Source organism: Lonchura striata, chromosome 1, assembly GCF_046129695.1.
Source record: "Lonchura striata isolate bLonStr1 chromosome 1, bLonStr1.mat, whole genome shotgun sequence".
NCBI lineage: Eukaryota > Metazoa > Chordata > Aves > Passeriformes > Estrildidae > Lonchura > Lonchura striata.
Genome location: NC_134603.1, coordinates 148,944,092 through 148,962,131, shown reverse-complemented (window position 1 = coordinate 148,962,131; position 18,040 = coordinate 148,944,092). Strand labels below are relative to the sequence as shown.

The 18,040-nt window shown below is 39.4% G+C and overlaps 1 protein-coding gene across 4 annotated transcripts in view; it reads left to right on the top strand.

Annotated features, from left to right (window-relative positions):
- RBM33 (RNA binding motif protein 33) overlaps nucleotides 1–14,618 on the top strand; it is a 102,573-nt gene extending 87,955 nt beyond the window's left edge. For all 4 annotated transcript variants that reach the window (XM_021526559.2, XM_021526561.2, XM_021526558.2 and 1 more), the window contains 2 exons: nucleotides 7,625–7,713; nucleotides 7,896–14,618. In XM_021526559.2, coding sequence (XP_021382234.1) covers nucleotides 7,625–7,713; nucleotides 7,896–7,944 — 138 coding nt within the window. In that variant the 3' untranslated portion in view covers nucleotides 7,945–14,618. The remainder of the gene's footprint in view (nucleotides 1–7,624; nucleotides 7,714–7,895) is intronic.
- The last annotated feature ends 3,422 nt before the right edge of the window (nucleotides 14,619–18,040 follow it).

Sequence of the window (18,040 nt, the reverse complement as noted above, 5' to 3'; positions counted from 1 at the left end):
AAAAAAATCTTTGGGGCTCCAGGAACATCCCCTTTGTTATAGCTGCCTTTTACAACTCAAACATGATGAAATTAGCAGAAGTGCTTCCTTCCAGCATACACTTTGCTGTCATACTCTTTCTGGAGAGGATAAGTTTTCAGAAGCAAATAATGTACCTGCAGTAAAATTTCATTGCTGATCCTAAAATAATTGTTATAAATAAAATTATGTATTCCAAAGTGTTGGAAAGGACAGGAGATTTCTGTGCACATCACCAAACTAAAGCCTCCTGAGGATAGTGGTGGAGCAGTGACATTCAATGCACATCCAGCCAGAACCACTTGGCAAAGCAGATTACTAATAATTTCCAAAGGTCATGAGAAACAGCACTTTGGGTGTTTTTTTTTTTCCTCTTGAATCCAGGTTTAATGTTTATACTGTCTAAAGAGATTTGTGTTCAACTAGTTATTGCCACCCTAAGATGAACTGAGTTTTTTTGGGATGGTGGCAGGTAGAATAGACTGTTTTCTAGATCTCCAGGTAATGTGAGTACTGAGGGAATTGTTCTGTGGAGGTATTCCGTCATCATCATCTTTAATCATGTTTTATTACATCAAATTGATGCAAATGTAAAACATCAGTGCAAAAACTCTGAAGATTTAAGATTATAAATTCTGATGCTTAAAAAAAGAGAAAATGGGAAGATACAGTGTTGTATATCAGAGGTTGGGATTGCAGGTGTACTTTGAGTAGTTCTACAAATAAGGGTTTTGCTCTGCTAACGCTGTCATTTGTGGTCTGCGAAAGGAAAAGCAATTCCAAGGCTGATGTGCCTGGCTTTGCTTTCTTGGAGTGACAGTGCTACCTAGTGCTCAGCTGCTGCAAAGGCAGCCCCAGGAGCCCCCTGCCCTGACTGCCTGCCCTGCTGCTGGATCTATCTGAGGCCACAGAGGCACGGTGGAATTGCCATGCATGCACACACCCAGAGCATGGGTGCCCCTGCAGGTCAGCAGGGAGGTTCTTTGACATAAGGTGACCAGGAGACCACTGTGGTCTTTCTTCTTGGGAAAACATTTTCAGCTGTGGCAGAGGCTGTGGGAGAAGAAATGGCCAGTCCTGCTCCATCCCTGGGGCTGGGGGAAAAGAAGAGCAGCTCCATCATGAGCCTGTCCAGTTCAGCCTTGCTGTAGAGCTGTGTGGGAGTGACAGATGCCCAGCTCAGGGACAGAGCAGCCTTTCCCCTTATGACACCTTGCATATGGAAAAAGAAAGCTGAGTGCTTTTAATGGCAAATAATAAGAAGTCAAAGATGCAGAAAAGTAGAAAGGAGGAGCACAAGAAGAGATCAATTGCAAGAGCTGAGGGTGAAATAAATACGTTCTGTCCCAGCCTCTGTGCCTGCTGGTAGTGGCTGGGAAGTGTCACTGCCAGGAAAGATGCTTCAGGTATCAGGAGACTGTGAGGACAATAAAAACATGTCTGAATTTATTGATGGGAGGGAAGAAAAAAATAGAATCTGGTCATTCTGTTCAGAAAGTGCCTGCTGTGCTGCTGTTGGACTTGTTGCAGAACAGCTTGGATCACACACTAGAGATGGTGTTGGTTGGGGAAGTTTGCTTGCTTTCTGCATAGACCTGTTTTTTAGCAGCTTTTTATGAACTGCCATCCCTAATCCCAAACCCACTGGTGAACTGCACATGTGGTCTGCTGGGCAGTGCATTTACTTCAGTGAGAGAAATTAAGTAAAGGAGAAAACTTTCATTTCCCATGTGTCTCCTGTAGCTGAAATGAGTGCTTGCTCCAGTCTCACTCCTGCCTGCTTGGTTTCCATCTCCCAGTGCTCTCTTATTTCTCTTTTAACTTCTTATGCTCTGTGTAACCTCTGAGAGCTTTGGTGTCAAAGGTGTTTGCATTCTGCAAAGTCTCTTGCTTTGTACTTGAGGAGGTCCAGCTGTTTGTCTCAAGGCCCTTGGTTTTGCAGTGAAGCTTTACTAGAGATTAATATGCTGCTATGATCATACTGGCTATTTCAGTATTGTACAAGTAAGTGCAAATTTAATTACTGAGCTTGGATAGAGGAGAAATTTGAGGGCAGTGTAGATCTTCAAGCCTAAGGAAGTAAATTCAGAGGGAATGGTCCTTTTATGATATTCATGCTTTAGTCACTGGTAAGTAGTTCAGCTGCAAAAGAAGACAGAGCTGCTGATTATTTTTAAAGTTTTTGAGTTAAATAGTATGTTTTAAAACAGCTTGTAAGCAAACTCTCAATCAAAAGTATGATTATGAAATACTGGGTTTCTTGAATTTTCCATTCAGCCTAAGATCTTCATCTTCCCATGGCACCTCCTAAGCAGAAAAAGAAGACAGTCAAGATCAGTGTGAGCTCTGTGCTTCCTAAATCCCTTCCATGTAAAATACTCTTCCTCACTCTAAACTAGCTTTTTATTTTTAATGCTAGAAATATGTCAGAATGTAATCTCTGTTCTCTGGGGTCACACAGGAACATGCTCGGAGTACCTGTGACCTCAGGCTGCTATCAGGAAGTGCTGCATGGTAGATCTGTACAGCCAAATCTGTGAAGTAACCAGTCATTTGAAATCCCTTGGGAGTTATTGTGTGTATTGTCAATCCTTTCCACCTGAGTGGGTCTCAGAAAAGGTTTTCATCCTCTGGTGAACATCTGACTAGGTCAACTTAAAGAGAAGATGTGAATGAAGTTGTTTTCTCAGAGCTGTGACGTTTGGGAGGATTGTGGTTTTTCAGTTTTCTCAGGGGCTCATGATAGGAGATTCTGGTGTTGCCCAGTGTGGCAATGGTGAATTCTCCTGTGGAGGAAGAGTGTCCCAGTAAATAAAGTGATGCTTACTAGAACCAGCTGGTCTCCAGAGGCAGTGCTGCATCCTCCCCTGCCTCCCATCACTGGCCTTTCAAAATCTGTAGGTCACAGACTAATACCACACTCTGATCAAATTCCTATTGAGGTGTCGTGCTTTGGGAAACACAGAACCATGTGCTTTGTCACTACAAGGGAGATCATAAGACCAAGGATTGCTGTAGGAGTATTTGTTCTTTGAAAAGGAGAGAGCAGCTGTCATTAGTTGGTTGTGGTGCTGCCTCAGGTCTGAGAACAGCACACTGAGTTACTTTTTGAGAAATATGTACTGGATTTGCATGGCTGTGTTTCTGTCGTGGTGGGGCTGCAGGGGTGGCTTCTGTGAGAAGCTGCCTGAAGGTTCCCCTGTGTCTGATTGAGCCAATGCCAACCAGCTCCAGGATAGACCCACCACCAACCAGGGCTGAGCCCATCAGCAGTGGTGTTTGTGCCTCTGTGTTTTCAAATAGTAATGTGTTTTCAAAAAGGGAGAGAAGCTATTGAATGTTATCACTGGAAAAAAATTTAAAAACCCAGCTGCTAAATTATTCAAAAACTATGAAGTTTAAGTGTGTTAAACTAGCAAGGTAACATGATTAAGATTTGAAAAATTAATTAATTTTTGGACATATTTTCCTGGCTTGTTTGTTTCGAATCAACAAAAGCAGAAGTTGATGGAGTAAGTCTTTGAGATAATGCCTTGAATATTTTGAGATAATCAAATACCACAGGGTACACAAGGAATGCTTTCTTCTGACTATAGCTGTTAACATCATCCAAATGTAGGATCAGCTCTAAACTACAAATCACCCTGAATTTAAAAAGACAGAAATAATCCAGTGGAATGAATGTGCAATTATTTTACTTCAGGTTTCTGCTGAAGTGGAACTCTTTAATTTCTATGCCCAGCCAATAGCCTGTCTGCTCAGGATGGGATGGCAGCAGCTCAGGCCCTGCACCTATGATAAATGTGTTGTGTGCCTTATCATCAGTGTTCTTAGAACGTAAAGCTCAAGGCTTGAGTAGTTAAGTGAGTAAGAAGGTGTTGTCCTAAAATCAGTACATAAATAAACCTGTGTTAGCTGGATGCATAATGTTCACACTTGCAAGTCATGATAGATAAGGATTTGTTTGAAAACTCAACAAAGATGGTGGCATTTCAGACCTGGTCGCATCTCAGAGTAACTTAGCTTAGTAATTGTCTCTTGGTAAAACAGAACCATAAGGGATTATTTTTTTTTTAATCTATACCCAAAGAAGGTGTATATACCTCATATACCTTAAAAAACATGAAGTGATTATGCGTCATTTTTGCTGTCATAGTCTGAGCACAGCAGAGGCTGAGAATTTGAATTAAACCCATTTCAATTAATTTTTTTTTTCCGACAGTTTCCAACTGGAGCAGTATTGTTTGTGCAACATTAGTTTATCCTTTGTTTTGCAGTCCTTAATTTTCAGTCTTAAATCCAGGCATGTGTAAGTGCAGCAGTTGAGAAGATGCTGCCTTACCCCAGGCTGGGTGATGGGTTATGTTTAGGCAGTTCAGTGAAGGATCAGATGGGTTGGTTTTTTGTTTCCATAGTTGTACTGACCAGTGAAATTAAATCTGGTAAGATGCTTTTCAGTAAACTTACCCAAGAACTGATGCCGTGCTGCCAAAGCAGTTGAGTATTAAAATTTAGTGTTTTGATTGCTTTTGGGTTCTTTTTTGCTTTAGAAAACAAAGCAGTAATACAGTGTAAGAACACAGTACCCAAACTAGTCAGTCAATAAGTTTATTAGTTAATAAGAAAGTATAAATAAGTTATCTATAATAATATTTAGATGCTTTGCCTAATTTTGTTAATAAGTCTGCCTTACACCAGAATATCTTCATTTAGTCAATTTTTTTACATACTAATTACTTAGAAACTTGTTAATAATTCATCATCATGCTTGTATAAACTGCAAAATCAAATTTTACTTTTGCACCTCTCAAGAATATTAATGCAGTAATATCTCAACTCTTGTGGGAAAGGTCATCAAAAGCAGCTTCTCTTCTTCAGTTGATCACAACAGGGGTCTGGAGCATATAATATTGGGAGAATCTGCTGTGGTAGTGGAGTGAGACCTCACATTGTGGGGAGGATCAGTTGGCATCAGGACATGCAGGGTGGAGCTGGATGGATGCATCCCCAGGATCTTGTACAGCTCCTCTTGTTGAACTGTTTACTGAAATATTCATCCTTTTGGTGATTGAAACGGGTTTTTCTCTTATTAAAAGTGTTGACTTCTTTGAACAGAACAGATTTTTTGTTTGTTTGTTTTTTAGTTATAATTCAGAGATACTTTGTTGTCAACTCTTAAAGTTTGTTGTTCCCAAATCTTATTTAAGGGCTGTGTTTAAATTTTAGTCTTCAAAGCATAGTCCTCAGTGATAAGACTTACTTAGTTCATGGCTCTTTCTTTTTTAGCAAGAAAAGTGTTATCAAGAAAACATGTGTTAAGATCTAGTTAGTTCTATAAATCATAAAAAGTGAGATCAGTAAGGGAGGAGAGCACAAACTTCATCATCTCTGTCACTTATTCCTGCAGATAAACCTGCAGGTGAATTGAGCTTTGTCCAGGGTCTTTCACTGCTGCTTTTTGCAGCGTGACTGCATTCTTTCTGGTAAAATGTGCATAACTGTGTCAAGAGCATTCTGATTTAAAAAGAAATAAAGATCATCCACTGAGTGTTTGTTTTTTTTTTAAGCTAAATCCTATTTCTACCAGCTCAGAAATGGAGAAGCTGCAGTAACTTAGCTATACCTTTTCATCATAGCAGCTTTCCAAAAACTATAAAATGCATACTAACCTGCTGATGCTTATCAGATTTGCTGAATCCTTTAACTTTTACTCAGCTTTCACTTTGAAATCACAGAGTGGTGGAAATACTAAACATCTGTGATTTTCCTGGAGAGAGGAAAGTTTCCTGTCAGAAGGTGCAAAATTAATTGCTTCAAAATCACAGATAGGTAAGTTACAGAAGTGGCATAGCTGAATTGTCAAACTTAGATACAAAGACACATGACTTATCTGGTGCCATGGCTCTTGTTAAATACACATTTACCAAGAGAGTCTTATGTGTTCAAAAAAGTAGATAATAACAAATTTCACATAGACATGACATCTTGCTTAAAATGCTCCATTAGATTGAATGAACAGGGAACAGATTAGTGGGATTAAAAATTCTTTCACTAAGAGGTACCAGAGTGTGTCACCCTCAAAATGTATTGAGTAGGGTTGTATGTTGTTTCCCAAGGAATTGTTGCTTTCTACAAAGATCTGTGGTGCTTTTTTAACAGTCTAGATGGTGATACAGAATTTTTGAAGGCAAAGTTTAAAATCCTGAAGAGTGACCATCAGAGGGCTGGAATCTTCCAAGTGTGGGGGATGCAGCTGAGTTCCAGGCAAAATGCAGGAGCGAAGAATTATGTTTATACTTATCCATCAGGAGGTCATAATCTAGAAAATTTTTAAGGTGTCCATATACATACATTTGTCTGTGTGTGTGTGTGTATATATATATATATATATATATCTCAGTATAAAACTGTATTGCCTTTATGTAGAAACTCAGAAAAGTAGAATGTTAATAATTCTTTATTCTGCATCCAAAGCTGTAAGAACAACTGGAAGCTGAATCAGAGCAATTCTGCCTTTAATGTGCTGCAGCATAGGCTATTAAACATCCAGAACTTTGTGTGAGATGTTGGAATCACTGTGGTACTGTGAAATGTTGATTGAAACTTTCAGATCTGTTGTAACCTCATTATTCTGAAATCTCTGGCCTGTGTTCACAGGCAGCAGGATTTCAGGATCATATTTCCATCCTGAGTATTCTGTGATGCTGAATACTTGCTGGATGTTCTCACTGATTGTTGAGTATGTAGCTATTTACTGTGTAAAGCTTCATCTTCTTGAATTTCTCAAGTGTCTTTTGGAAAATTCTGTTACAATTCTGAAGGGCTAACTCAAAGTATAAACTTTCATCTTCATAAGTGTGATAACACCTCTTATCCAAGGCCACTGGACTGCTTTCTGGACTCAGCCTGACCTGGACTTCCTGCTGCAAGCAGGGAATAAGGACATGAGTTCTCCAGAGTCCTGGCTGAGGTGTGCTGTAGTTTTGGTGAGCTCAGTCCTATGCAGGGGGTTTGTCATAGCTAAAGCTTTGTGAACTGCTGGTATGGACTTGTCTGGAGATGTGTTGTGTGGAGGAGCCATCTCAGTGGGGTTTTGTGGTGGTATCTGCCAAAAGCTGGCCGCTTGTTTTATAAAAGCAGTGTGAAGATATGCAGTTGAGAGAACTTACCACTTTTTTCTGTTTCTGCCCTGCTTAACCTGTGGAAAGCCCTGTTCCCTTAATGTACATCAGGAAAATGACTCCAGGTACTTGTGTGGGCAGTTGAGCTTTGACCAGTTGAATGCTTCTTACTTGGTGGGGTTTGGCTCATCTGTGTGGAGTGAATTGTTGTCACCTTTGTTTAACAAGTGATAAGTCTGTGTTTTCCAGCTGGTATAGTTGCTTAAAGCACCAACTCAAGCACCATCAGCTGGGACCCTGACTGCAGTCTCAGATGTCTGTTTCCAGTCTACTCTTTTATTGCACACAAATAAGAAAACAGAATTATGTTTCTGAATAAAGAAATACAGCAAAATTTCTGTTTGTTTCATGCAAACTAAGGGGCTGTTGTGAAGTGGATCTTGAAGTGAATATTAAAAATATGTTTTGGCTTTTTGTCTCTGCAGAGTTTACAGATGCTTCCTCAGCAGCGGAAAGCCATAGCAAAATTCAAGGAGCCAGCACATGCTTTAGCATTTCAACAGAAATTCCACAGGTAAATAATTAAGCATTGCTGCCGCTGTGGTTCCTTCCCTCCTTTCAGAAGATAAAATCAGTCTCCTCTGGCTCAGTGTTTCTTTAATCCAACCAAGCATCTGTGGATCAGTGACCTTCATAGAAGCTCCATGCCCAAATCAGTCTGAGCACCACGTTTAACTTTCTTTTAACTTTTAACAGGCACATGATAGATCTGTCCCACATCAACGTGGCACTGATTGTGGAGTGATGTCTGCTGAGAGAAGCCCCTGCACCGGCCTCAGTGTCCTGTGGAGCTACAGACTCAGAGAGGAGAATCCATCGGGCTGGGAACCCGGTCAGCTCAGTCTGTAACTGCCCTGTTGAACTACAGAAAGCACCAAGGTGGCCTCCAGGAGAGGTGAATTCGAGAGGATCTGCAAAGGTGGAATTTCTGTTCGGTTTCTTCACGTTCTGTTGTAACCACATGGAATTATAGAGGTTTTTTTTTTTTTTTCAAAATGCTTTTGATGCATGTAGACACTGTTCTTCAGGATCCTGCTGTGTGACCGCAGTGACTTTGAGAGAGAATGGTTACAGCAAAAGATTCAAAAAACTTTCAAAGACTAGCAAAGAATATTTGATAATGGTTGCTCTTATCTTCAGTGCAAGGTATTTGAATGAAAACTCATTTTTCTAAACAAATTAGTTGCATTGTATACCTGAGAGCACAGAAGGTATTCTTGCATAGATTTGAACATGGTCTGCTTCGCTGAATAGCAGTTTGCTGAGAAGCTTTGGAGGTGACACTGGAAAATTGTAGTTTTGATCTTTGTAAATAAGTTTGTGCATTTTTCTATTCCAACATAGACTTCCATTTTCTCTTTCCAAAGTCCACTTATTCCATAAAACCCTGTGTAGGAGGAATAACACTGCTGTATCTTCACCCTTCAGTAGCATCGTGGGGTAGTGAACTCCGAGTTGTAATTTAGGTTGTTTTAAATAACTCTGCCAGATGCAAGGAAAAAGAAGTATTTGGTGGGTCACTTAAAAAATGTTATGCAGGAAGAGTGGTGCATTCCTGATAGTTCTTCTGGACTAGTGTTTCATGGTTGCCTCATGCTTTATTTTGATCAGGATTTTTTCTTTGAGATTTATTTTGTCATTAATGTCGAACTGTAAGAAACACGTAACTGAAGGGACTTTCTTTTGATGTGGTGTTCCTGATACATAAAGGACTATAAGGACATTGTGAATCTCCTGATGAACGTGTCAATTCCCAAAAATGCCACGCAAACATTAAGGAGCTTATTTTTTATTCAAAATAAAATTCATAATATTTCCTTTTGGTTAGAACCATCCAGACGGGGTTGCCAGAGTAACAATTTTTTCAGTTACTTCTGAATAAACTTATTAAAATGTCATCTTTATATTGGATTCCAGTTTTTATGAGCATTTCCTTAGTTTTTGGACCATGATGTTTTGCTTCATGCTTTATTTTAGGAATACTCTTAATCACTCCACCTACTTTTTGAAGGAGGGGACTTGCAGAAATGTAGGTTTGTTACCTGAGTGACTGCAGAAAAACACTGTGGGTATGAAATAAAAGAGCTGCAAATGGGATCCAAATAGGCATGCCAAACTGGGAGGCATGAGCTAAGCAAATTTATATTACCTTTTTTTAATAGTATTTTTTTCTTTTTTTTAATGATTTAATGACACAGTTACCTAATTGGCTTTATTCCACTTTTGGTCCAGATTTTCAATTAAGTAAAAGTTACCAAAAATAATAAGGGAATAAATTCTGTCAAAAGTCTTCCAGGTAGACCTGCTCTCTGTCCATTGAAATAATATAGAATAACATGATACTTAGGAAATATTCTTTAAGTCAATTAAAACTTAGTGACAAGACACAGGAACAGAGTGAGAATCTTTTCATGGAGGTGGTGTTTACAACCACCTGTATAATTCATGCATAATGTTTAATGACAGCCACAGCTGCTGTACATGAAGTGCTGTTAGGGTAGAGCCAAGCCCAGCACAGAGCATGAGCTGCAGGTGGGAAGTGCCCAGTGGGACCAACCCCAAAGACCTGCAGAGTGATCAGCCCCAGGCTGTTTAACTCCTCACACCATTAGCTCTGGGACCCCTGCGCTGCCTCCTCAGGTTATGTCACTTTTATTCTTAAGAAATAACTGCTGATCTTTAAAACAAGGCATTAAACAGTTGCTCATCCCATTGTTAGGGAGCAGCTTCTCTGCAGTGAGCAGGACAAGGAGACATCTCAGAGTGAAGTTTAAGTAGTGCGTGCCTGGAAATCTGGGATAGATGCAAACACCAGGCAGGCCAGCAGCTGAGTTCAGCAGTAGGAACATCTGCAGTTGATCAGCTGTCCTGTCAGAAGCAAACATAATTGGGGTTAGAGGGTTTCTTGGAGCCTAAGAATATGGGTTTGATTCAAAAGTCAAAGAAGTTTGTAGAAACGCTCCTGCTTTGGGTTTTGAATCCATCCCAAAGAGCCTGAGGTTCAGCCAACTTAAGTTTTAAAAATTTTTATTCAGTTGGGTTTTTAAACTTTTTTTTTTTTTGAGACAAATGTGTGGCTTTGGAATAAAGACACGAAGTGGCCTCATATCTATTTAAATGAAGGAGTGACGTGAGCAGTGCCTGTTTAATGAGTAGATGCATCCTCTTTAACAGCAGTTGCAGGAGATTTATGCTTGTGCATAGACAGGGTATGGGTGATTGCTGGGGATTAATTCAGCTGCTTACTGCAGTATCTGGGTACCTTCCTACATGTGAACCTACCATATGTATGTATGTCTATATTTGTTTTATTATACACATACATACATACTCACACCCTGTGTTGTCACCATAGCTCTCTAATGTCCTAAAAAACTCAGTAGCAAAACTAGCAATTAGGTGAGTCATTTTTTAAAATGTTTGTGTTCTCTTACTTCTCAAATCCTAACCTTAAAGTGGATCTCTTGACATTGATCTGTTTGGATGATACAGCTCCTACATAGATCCATTTGTTGTCTTCTCCCAAAAAAACCCAAAGGAAATAGAGGTAAAGCTAGACAGACGTGTTCTTGATGTGTTCTCTTCCAGCACAGAGTTAAATCTGAGCATTTTAAGTTAACTTTCTTGGAAGATCTGTTGCAACCATTATCTTGTTCTTTCTTTGTAGTGAATTCACAATACGATGCAAAATGGAAAAAAAACAGAAGACATTTAATGTAGTATGTAAATATTGACCTTTTAAAATTAAAATGCTACTCAAAGTGCTTACAGTCAACCACATCTTAGCTACTTGTTAGTTTTTTGTGTTGTCTTATCTAAATTTAAATGGATATGGTTCCATAAATGTTGATGTGTTTTTGTGTATATCTTCAAATTTTTATAAAGATGCTAGTAAGTCAATACATTTATCCTGATCTGTGTATTATTTGTTCAGTTTTTATTAGCATATTTTTATAATTATTTAAATAGACAACTCCAGTAGGTGGTTATATGAAGTCTATGAAGTCAGCTTTTTTTTTTTCCCAATTATTTCATTTCCATCTTGTACCACTGGAAAATTCACTTTATAACTATTCATATTTTGCCTTGACTAAAATATTGAAATACCCATATGATCTGTGGTATTTTAGTTGCATGTTCTACTTTTTTTTTTTTTTGTTTGTTTTGTTTTTAATTAAAAAACCCTAAAACAACTCTGTCCTTTAACTTCTGAGGGGAAACACTGTCAGACCAAGGCACGGGGTGTCTCTGGGTTTGTTCCATTGTGCTGTTTGCAGGTACAAATTAAGTCTGTGGTGTAATACTGTCCTCAAAAGTTGGGGCTGTTTTGGTTTCACAGTTTGGGTTTCACATGCAGGCCAGGTTGGTGCATCACGGTGTTATCAGTGCCACACCTTATCAGAGCCACACCAGCCTGTGGCGTGGTGCTGGGGACACTCAGGGTCCTTGCTGCAGGCAGGGGGACAAGGACAGGTCTGCAGCATTTCCACAGCCCTCACATACCCCAGTGTGACTTTGGAAAGGAGGAGTGGATACAGGCACCCCCTCTGCATGGTATCCTTGGATATCCAGTTTATCCCCCCTGTTTAAATCTAAAGATTTGATTCAGGTTTCTGAATTCTGTAAAGAAGTCCTTCCAGCCTTTAAAATGCCAAGCAGACTGAGCATTTTAATTAACTAATGTTAGGTTTCCACTGCAAGGACACAGATGAGAGTAAAACTGAAGGTTATTTCAGAATAACCTTGCAGGTCCTCAAAAGTATTTTTGTTTTTTGTTTTGTTTTTTGTTTTGGTTTTTTTTTTACATCAGCTACTGGGGATAAGAAATAACCTTTTACTTGGTGCTATATTTATCTTTTTTAAACATAGTATCTTGATCTGTGTAGCTGGAAATGATGCAGTTTCCCTGGAAGCTGCTGCAGGCACTTGCTGCCCTTTGCACTGATTAACTGTGTGGCTGTGTGTGTGTGGGGGTGTCACCCTTGTAGCTGGGGTGAGAAGTGGGGTGGGAGGCTCTGGGGTTTCTTCTTTTGAGAACTTTTTGGCCTTTTTTTTTTGGTTTGGTTTTGGTTTGGTTTGGTTTGGTTTTTTTTGGTCTGCCTTGGATTTGTCCTCTGGCATAGTATTGTGCTTTTCCTGTCTTTGTGTAGTGCTGTGTCTGTGATGTCAGTCGAGGTACTTGAAGGTAGAAGGTAGAAATCTGTTGTCACCTGTTCACTGTCAAAAAGGCATTTTTTGTTCAGAGAGACATAAACCTTTTTTTAATGCATTTTTTTGTGCTTTTGTTTTCGTTTCTTTTTTTAGCATCATGGTAGATTAGAAATTAAGTGTAAAGGAAACAAATCCTGAACAGATTGCAGAAAGTTAGCTGTATTATGAAGGTCATTTAGGGTAACATAAAGAGTTTTTGTTTCAATGTTACCTTAAATCATGCCTTGTCCTCTAATTAATTTATAAACATAATACTTGAAAGTATTTTATCTTAAATTAGTATCAAATCCTAAGGATTTTCTGTAAGGTTTTTTTGTAACCTGATTTTTAAACATGGAGATAACTTACTGTCCACATGAGCACAGGGGCTTGTGTACAAAACCAGATTCATATTGGATCCTTGCGTATGCCAGCTTCTGGTATAATATGGTTGGGAAGGATCATTTTGTTCTTTATAATGCTGCTTTTGGCAGGGTTGAGTTTTTTTAATTTCAAACAAACAAATTCCCTTTTCTACTTCTCTGCTTATTTTGGTGGAAAGTGTGGTCCTTATTGCACTAAAGAAAACCTTGAGGGGAAAGTTAATTTCACGGGGTCTTTTAGGTGCCTGTTTTGCTCTCTGCTTGCTTGGTTGGATGCACTGGTTTTTCTAACTGGAAATGGGCTTTATAGATACACTTTTTCAACAGGTTACACTGCTTTTATTTTATGTAACAGCACTTGTGTTCAGTGGTTTTTACCATCTAAACTTTAAACAGTATTGCAGATTAAAAATACTTCTGTAAAAGAACCTGTGTACAGTTGAATGTAGCTGTATTGCAATGTTGTGTGTAGTCACATGGAAGATCACAGTTTCAATCACTGCTGTATTGATGTTGTGTTTGTTCAGGATTTTCTTTGTGTGTATCTAATGGATTTTAATATGCATGGTATTTTTTTTTCCTAGTGTCTGTCAGGCTGAGTTTGGAACTTTACAGTTTTATCTCTGTTTGAGAATAACAAAACCATTTGTTTGCAGGTTTTCTTTTTCAGATGATGAAACTTCTTTTGGCAATTTTACTTCTAATTAATAGACATTTCTTACTTACAGATCCAGCAGAGACCAGATGCTAACACTTATTTATTCACAGCTGACCTTCTGTATCATTGCATTTAATTTTATTTATAAAGGAACCCCTGGATTAAGTCAACTTTCTTTTTTCCTGTGGTACCCTTTGCCTCTCTGCTATGCTTTTTCTCATTTTCTTCTCATTTGCCCACATTTTTCCATTTCCATTTGTGTCCTTGTTATGTTCCTGCCCTTCTCACTCCCTGTTTATCTCTTTGATTCTTTTCCTGAGTGCCTTGAATTCAGTCTTTTTGCTCTGTTTCCTGTTCTTCCAGCTCTTTTGAGGGTATTTGAACCCAAGATGTCCTGCCCTGAAATTCACCCTACCATACTTCTCTTTGCAGACTCTGGTGCCTGAAGTTGAGGTTGCTTTGATACAGGTATCACCCCTCAGGCCATGCTGCCCTGGAGAAGCATCACTTAACACTTTTGCTTTGCAGTTTTACCCATGCTGGGGAATGTAGACATTTCATTTACATGCTTGAGCATTTAGCCAGGCTATACAGGATTAACAACTGTTTTATTCCTTTCATTTTTTCAGGAGCTCTGTTCTTGAATTCAGTGATAGTAATAGCACTTTTTGTTATTGCCACGTAGAAATACCAACACTGTCGACACGATTCTACCTCCTATTACTATTACTGAATGTGATCCTTCCTAACCTGTAAAGTCCTAAGCAGTGTATATAAATACAATATATATATACACACATATATATCTGTATCTGGGTCTTTGAGAATAATTTCAAATGTACTGCTCTAATCTGGATTGCAGAGTTTGTTTATTAGCAGTTCAGGATATAAATTCAGCAGCCGACTGTATCACACTGTCTGCACTGGGAGTGCATCTGCCTCATGTTTTCTACAGCATCACCTGCACCAGGTGTGCACTGCTGATTGCTTGAGTGTAATTCTGGATTATACCAAATCCTCCACGTGCATAAGAGATCTTTGTCGTGCCTGTTTGAGTGAATGTAAAAATGGAAACACAAAGATGATCTCTTGTACAAGTTTTTTTACATGTATTTCCATGTTTGAAATGTGAACATGTAGATATATTTATTGTACTTAAAATATGTAAATAAAACCCAATTTTTATAATTTACTGCGTTGTTGCTTGATTACAACTTCAAACTTGTCAGAAAAGGCTTCACACACTGGATTATTTTACCATTTTTATTATGGTATCATGTCTGGGCTTACTTTTACATCAGCAGCATAGCACAGGGTTCTTCACCAGCTGTGTAAAGGTGCCCCAGATGGAAACAAAACTGGCTGAGGGTAAAGAACTTGTGCTTGTGTGGCTGGTTCAAAGGGTCTGGAAAAAAGAGGGGTTTCTTTTTGAAGAGATAACATATATACAGGAGGAAAGCTTGTGAGTGTTAAAGCTTTCCTGGTGCTTTTTAGCCATACTGACTTGTGTGATGAAAGATCTCTACTTTCAAATATTACTTATCTTAATTCATGCCATAAAGAGGAGCTCTTGGCAAGCTCAGTTTGGTAACCATCAATTACTTCCTGCACACAATTATATCAACATAAATAGAGGCTAATTCCACTGGTCTACTGTAGATCAAGAGAAGAGGTCAGAATCAGCTGTCTTGCACTTCGTAGGGGTTTTTAGTAGTCTGTCAACATTATTCACAAAGTTAAATGTAAAAATCCTGGCATGACTGGAATGGCAGCTGTGATGCAGTGTATACATTTCCAGGGAAGCATTGCTAGCTTGTCACATAATCACTGGGGTGGGTCTCAAGAGAACCTCGTTATGTGGGGCAGACTAACAACACCCCAGGTTGTTTGTTCTGCTGGTAGCCTGATGCAGCACACAGCAACCAGCAACACAGTGACCTCAGAAGGCTCATCAGGGTTAAAAAATTGCCTCTGAGTGATTTAAATAGGGAGCGAAGTGAGCAAAGTTACAACTTAGTTTTCAACCTGTGATTTTGTCATGTATTAACAATAGGAGCACGCTGTAAATATCCAACTGCAGCATCACCTCTTCCACATCTCCTCCTTTGGACAAGGCTCCTAACCAAAGTTAACCTCACCAAAATCCCTCAAAACCCAAACTTAACGAGTCCTATCTCCTCACTTCCTTGTACCACCTTTCCCTGCCCCTAGCAGTCCGTGGTTTTGGGGCAGGAATTTGTGTTTTAGTGAAGTTGAAGCACCACTGAGCGCTGACTCCAGTCCACTCCTGCCCTAAACAGAATGGATTGAATGTTGCACAGCTCCCTTTTCAAGAAGCCAGGTGAAGACTGGGCACAGAAGTCTGCTGGTCTTCAGAAGTTAAAATGTTCTGCCGATGAAGTTGTGATTTTGTAAGATTGCAGGATTCATGCAGGGATGTGCTTTGGGAGCTGGAAGGCTGACAGCCAGGGAAAGAGGGATGAAATCAATGTGGCTAAGAAATGGTTACTGAGGGGATGAAAAGGGAGTGACCAAGGGAGGTGCAAACAAACCTTTAAAGTCAAATATTGAGATGCCTAGCTGTGTGCTTCAAAAATTGGTCTTGATTGACCTTAATTTGTAATGATTTGGGCAGGACGAGTTGGAGCGTGCTCACAAAGTGTGCTGGGAGACAGATGAGTGAGGACTCAGCTGAGGAGGAGGATCACAGTATTTTAGAGGAATTGGATGAGCTAGAGAATTAGAATAATAGAGGTGAGATTAAATTTAATCTTGCAAAGTGCAAAGCTATGCACTATGGTATTAATAAATAAGGATTTTTGCTGTAAGAGTCACTGGGAAAAGAGGAAGAGCAGTGAATTAATTGCAGATATCTGATCTGTAGATGGGGTGATCTATGAGGAAAAAGACTGCTGCCTTTTTAGGCTGGATGCATCAGGCACTTCCAGGATTGAGTTATTAGCATGTGTTGTATGTGGTATGAAGATTTAGTGCTGGACTTCAAAAATTGCAACCCAATCAACCACCTCCCCACTGCCCTAAGTAGTAACACCCTGTGAATATTTATTTGGGAAGATTTTTTAAATGGTTCATCTGTCAAAGATTTCCTCTGCTTTTGCTCTACACATTCAGCCTTTCAAAGACCAGGGCTTAAGCTACAGAAAACATCCTTAGTTGGGTTCAGTGAGAATTGACTGGTCACACGGTGCCACTGCTCCTTGGTTTCAGATGTCAATTCTGGTAACTGCTGAATATACATTAAATATTTTCACCCATCTGTGCTGTTCTGAAAAGATCCCAGGGGAATGTGTGCCTTCAACTGGTGAAAAATTAAAGATGCTGACCAGGAAAATTGTTCTGTAAGGGATGCTGTTGGCATTGGGAATGCTGTGGGGAGAACACAGGAGTTAAGCATTTCCATTTCTTCCGATTCTAGTCCTGTATGCCACTGATTGTTACCTAATTAACAATCTTTTCATTCAATACTGATGAGAGGATTCTCCTTTCATAAGAAGGATTTTAAGACAGCACAAGGATGCACTGAATAGGCTCACAGCTTTTTCCAATACTGTTTTCTGGGGTCTCAAACAAATGTGCCTTCTACAGCTTTCATCAACATGGATCCCACTGCAGGACTTGAGAAATGGGGAAATAGCTAAAGGCTTCAAAGAAAAAAAGTGGAAGGCAGCTCTTTCATTTGTTTTGGCAAGATTCAAAAGGTATTCAGGAGTTTGGGATGCCTGGCTGTTCTTTCAGCCCTCACTCAATTCTTCATCACTTTTTATAATTTGCTTATTTAAAAATATTATTATTGTTATCTTTATTAACATTATTATTGAAACTGGCACTTCTGCAAACAGTAGCTGGATGCAAAATCTGAGTCATGGGGACTGGATATAGTTTGAGAGCCCTGGCATTGTAAATATGTCCTTTTCTGTTTCTAGGCTGGACTTTTGTGTGACAAAACCAGTCCTGGCAGCCAAATCCCAATTAACTGATGAGAAGTTAATTTCTCTGTATATTTTCCATCTACTGCCACAAAAGGGTCTCTGTGCAAAGTGATACCCACAGCACCTTCTGCTTTAAACCTTTCAGACTGTTTAAAGGTGCTGGCTTATTGCAGAGGGCTTGGGTTCGTTATTTTGAGTCAGGAAAATTCAAGGATTACATTAAAACAGGGAAGATGTGGCTTTTTCCAAGTCTTCCTGTGCTACTGTTAATCAGCCCTATCCAGAGGGAGGATGCACTCTGCTTTTAATGGGGGTGAGGGGCAGGAGGAATGTAATCATCCCTCATCAGCCAGACCCTCAATCACTGCACTTGAAACAGCTGGGGGTACGTAACCTCATCTTCATTTGAAAATGTTAGTACCTTTTCTCTTAGCTGCCTCCATTTTATGCCTTTTTTTTTTTTCCCCTCATAAATTTTTATGATTTTTTTTTTAAGAAGAATTTATGGACGAAATGGCAGAGACCGTGTGAAATGTGGAAGAGCTAAAAGGCTATCAGGGTGGTAAATGAGGCTAAATGGTTCTCTGCCACCAGCTGTGTGGAGATCAGTGATTGAGTCTAACTGACAAGAAATAATTACCCCTCTCGGGGAGGTGAAAT